Genomic DNA, 3,887 nt, shown 5'->3' with positions numbered 1-3,887 from the left:
AAGAAGAAGAAGAAGAAGAAGAAGAAGAAGAAGAAGAAGAAGAAGAAGAAGAAGAAGATGATGATTTTAAGAGAAAGGGGTCTGAAAACTTGAGAGAACTTCAGATCTCTGCTTTATAATGAGACATTATAAAGAGCAATATCTCCTCTTGGTCACCTTTCAAACTGGGCTAGAAAGTGGTTTTAGGTTCAGAATAGTATAGCTTTCCAAAACACGGATGGGACTTCTTTGAATCAGTAAAACCAAAACTGATTTTTAACAAACAAGACAAAACAGGCATCAAGCGGCACAAACCAATGTCCAGTGCCCACAAAGAAGAAAGACTAAGAATTCAGGTGTGCATGACTAAAAATTGATCTTACAGAAACTGTAGTATCTTGGTGCTCAGATTCAGAATTCTTTGGCTCCTGGTTTTACATTAAAGATATTGACTAAAACTGCCAACTTTATTTCTTACCTAAATGGAGTTGTCTGTTTTAGAAAGGATTTTCTTCCTTAGTGCAGCCTGAGTTTCTGGGAAAAAAAATGTGAATACTAAGTCATGGCTCTTCTTTGTTGCAGGTAAAACACTAGTTAAGAAGCTGGCAAAAAAGGTAAGCAATGTGGGGGCTTGTGTGCAATTTTTAAAAACACACTTTTACCTTTGCCCATGACTATGGCCTGTGCTCTAGCCCCTCCTGGCTCAGCTCCGAGATCGGCTGCCACCAGCCTCACTCCCAATTTCTCTTTTGTTCCTCCAGCTTAGTTTCACCAAGCCGCCATCACCGGCCTGGCTTCTCTCTCTACCTACCTTTGGTCCTTTGATTAAAAACCCTCAGACGGCTTTATTACTTTAGAATTTGCCTACTAGCACAATTGCTGGGCACAGAATCTCCTGCCCTAAACTTATCAGCTAACCTGTATCAGCCAGCCTCTGCCAACCTCCTTGGCTATCTGCTGGTTTTAGCTTCCCCAAGATGTTACATGCTAGCTGCATGCTTCTCATTCCAAAACCTGACTGAAACCTCCCTTCCCCCTTTCCACCCTCCCCACTTTCCTTCAGTCTCCTTTTCCTCCTGGGACCCAGAAGTACCACCTGTCCCTTCCACCAAGCAATTGGCTCCCAGCCTCCTTTATTGACCAAATCAAGAACCAATTAGGGAACCAGACTTTAATATCAGCATCTCCCCCTATAGGGGCTTTTGTTTGTCTGTCTAGGGTGACATGGAAGACAGTCTCTTATACCTTAAATTGAAAGATTTTAATTTGTGTATTCAAAGGATATCGAGGATGTACTGTCAGGAATCCAAACAGCACGTTGTGGATCAACATTTTTTAGAGACCTGGGTGATAAAGGTAATTTTCAGTCATTGTTAGATTTGTGTGTGTGTGTGTATATGTGTGTGTGTGTGTGTGTGAGAGAGAGAGAGAGAGAGAGAGAGAGAGAGAGAGTGAGAGAGAGAGAGAAGGAGTTTTTTAACTAAGCAGTGTTTTAACTAAGCAGTGTTAGATAATTAAACTGGGATATTTATGCCATGTGACTTAATAGATGTTTCATGGCATAATAAATGATTCATTGTGTAAGAGATAACTTTCTCAAAATTTTTAAGCAATTAAAGATAAATTACTAGAACATCAGTGATGAAGTCCTAGAGAAGGAATGAAGGAGCATGTGAAGTGAGGAGTTGGCAAGGGTCACAGAACCCTGAGGATCACCATGCAAAGAAGTAGATGAGATGAAGGCCAATAAAGAGGCTAGGCAGAATGACCAGAGAGGAAAAGGAAAACCATGAGAGAATGCTTCTCAGAGGCTGAAAGAATGTGTTAAAGAGGAGAGTTAGGCCTGGCATGCAGGCAGAACCCTAGAATCCTGGCCTTTGGAAGGCTGTGTCTCGATGTCTATGCAGCTTTTCCTGCATAGTGATGTGATGTCAGTCCGTAAGTCTGTATTGCAGCTCTTGATTTACATATACTAAACCATCTTGGCATCCCTGGAACATAACCAACATGGTCATACTGCTTGTGCTCCTTAATGCATTCTTAAATTTAATTTGTAAGTTATTGAGAATTTTTATGTCTGTTTATCAGGAAAATCGGTCTGCAGCTTTCTGTTGCTGCTGTATTCTTATGTGGTTTTGGTATCAGGGCTAATACCAGCTTCTCACAATGAGTTTGTAATTTTCTTACCTTTTTATTTTATGCAGCAGTTTGAAGAACATTGGCATTGTCTCTTCCTGGGTAGGTTTGGTAGAAGGAGAGAAGGAATCTGGTCTTGTGATATTAGTGTGAGACCCTTACAACTTTAATCTCATTGTAGATATATCTAAGTTAACTATACCCTCTTGATTTACCTTCAGTGGATGCCTGTATCTGTGAGTCCTCTTTTTTGGGATTTTCAAGGTAGTCCTTGGAGTGGTCCTCTGCACTCCACTGGGGTCTGCTGTGACATCACCATTTCTGTCTTTCATTTGATTCATTGCATCCTCTCCCTCTCTTAATTTGACTAACAGTTTTTCTATCTTGTTCGTTTTTCATTTTCTAAAAACTTACTGTCTTTGTTTCATTAACTTTGAATTTCATTCATTCACTTTGTATTGTTCTTTTAATATCCAATTCATTAATTCATAATTTCTGCCCTCATTTTTCTTGCTGTCTTCTACTTTGAGATTTTTGCCTTGTTCTTGTTTTTCTAATACTTATGCACCTTTGAGTTACTTGAATTTGAGACCAGTGTTTTTCAGTATAAGTGCATATGCTGATATGTGCAGTTCCATGTGAAGACCTGAAAGCAACCCATGGTGCTGTCCTCAAGAACACTGTCCACCCTCTTTCTGACAGGATTTCTCATTGGCCTGGATCTTACCACTTACTCTAGAATTTGTGAATCCCAGTGGTCCTCTTCGCCAAGCCCCCAGTGCTGTGGTTACAATGTGCTCCTCCTGCCTGAGTTTCTATGTAGTTGACAGTGTGAACTCTGGTCCTTGTGTTTACAAAGGAGGTACTTTACTAACCAAGCCATCCCAGCCTGTGGGGCTCCCTTCTTGACTGTTGTTGGCCACCGGCCCACCAGGTCAGAGAGGGCACAAGTAGCGAGCAGGGTTCAGATGAGAGAGTATGATGGAAGGACAGTCGGAGACAGCTTTCATGAGACAGCTCTAGTTTATTGTTCCAGCGTTAGGGTGTATAGGGCTCTAAGGGGTAAGGGTAGGAGGGGTGATTGGTCATAACATAGTCACTAATTATCATATGGGTGGACAGCTAGAGAGGTACTTGTGTGCTGAGTCACAGAGCTCTGTACAGGGTCATTCTTCAGAAAAGGTCAGGCAGCTGTGCTCAAGACACTCTCCAAGTATGGTTAGGCAGAGAAAGGGAGGCCTCCGGACGTGGTGGACTACAACCTTAATAGCAGGGTTCTCCAACACCAGCCCCTCTGTGGTTTGGGGTTTTTTTTTTGGTTGGTTGGGGTTTTTTTTGTTTTTGTTTTTTTGTTTTTTCAAAACAGGGTTTCTCTGTATATATAGCCCTGGCTGTCCTGGAACTCACTCTGTAGACCAGGCTGGCCTTGAACTCAAAAATCCATCTGCCTCTGCCTCCCAAGTACTGGGATTAAAGGTGTGCACCACCACTGCCTGTCCCCCTCTGTGGTTTTTTAAACATGGCAGTCATAGTTATAAACTCAACAGATGTCTTACCTGTATCCCAAAGGTTCTGGTAAGTTATGCTTCTACTTTTCTTTGATTTGAAGAAGTTGTCAGTTTCTGCAGTGATCCAGGGATTTATTACCTAAAAGTGCATTACACAATATAAGACTACATTGCACGATACAAAAATACATGTTTGGGGCAGAGAAAGAAATTAGGGAAACAACACCCTTCACAATAGTTACAAATAATATAAAATACCTTGGT

General features: G+C 41.4%; 1 protein-coding gene across 2 annotated transcripts in view; it reads left to right on the top strand.

The window, feature by feature from the left end:
* The window catches only part of Micu2 (mitochondrial calcium uptake 2), an 82,450-nt gene that overhangs the window by 42,525 nt on the left and 36,038 nt on the right, over nt 1-3,887 (top strand). For both annotated transcript variants that reach the window (XM_031362875.1, XM_031362874.1), the window contains exons 3-4: nt 562-593; nt 1,260-1,335. In XM_031362875.1, the coding sequence (XP_031218735.1) occupies nt 562-593; nt 1,260-1,335 (108 nt within the window). The remainder of the gene's footprint in view (nt 1-561; nt 594-1,259; nt 1,336-3,887) is intronic.

Source organism: Mastomys coucha, unplaced genomic scaffold (assembly GCF_008632895.1).
Source record: "Mastomys coucha isolate ucsf_1 unplaced genomic scaffold, UCSF_Mcou_1 pScaffold9, whole genome shotgun sequence".
NCBI classification, from domain to species: domain Eukaryota; kingdom Metazoa; phylum Chordata; class Mammalia; order Rodentia; family Muridae; genus Mastomys; species Mastomys coucha.
This window is presented reverse-complemented; position numbering and strand designations above follow the sequence as displayed.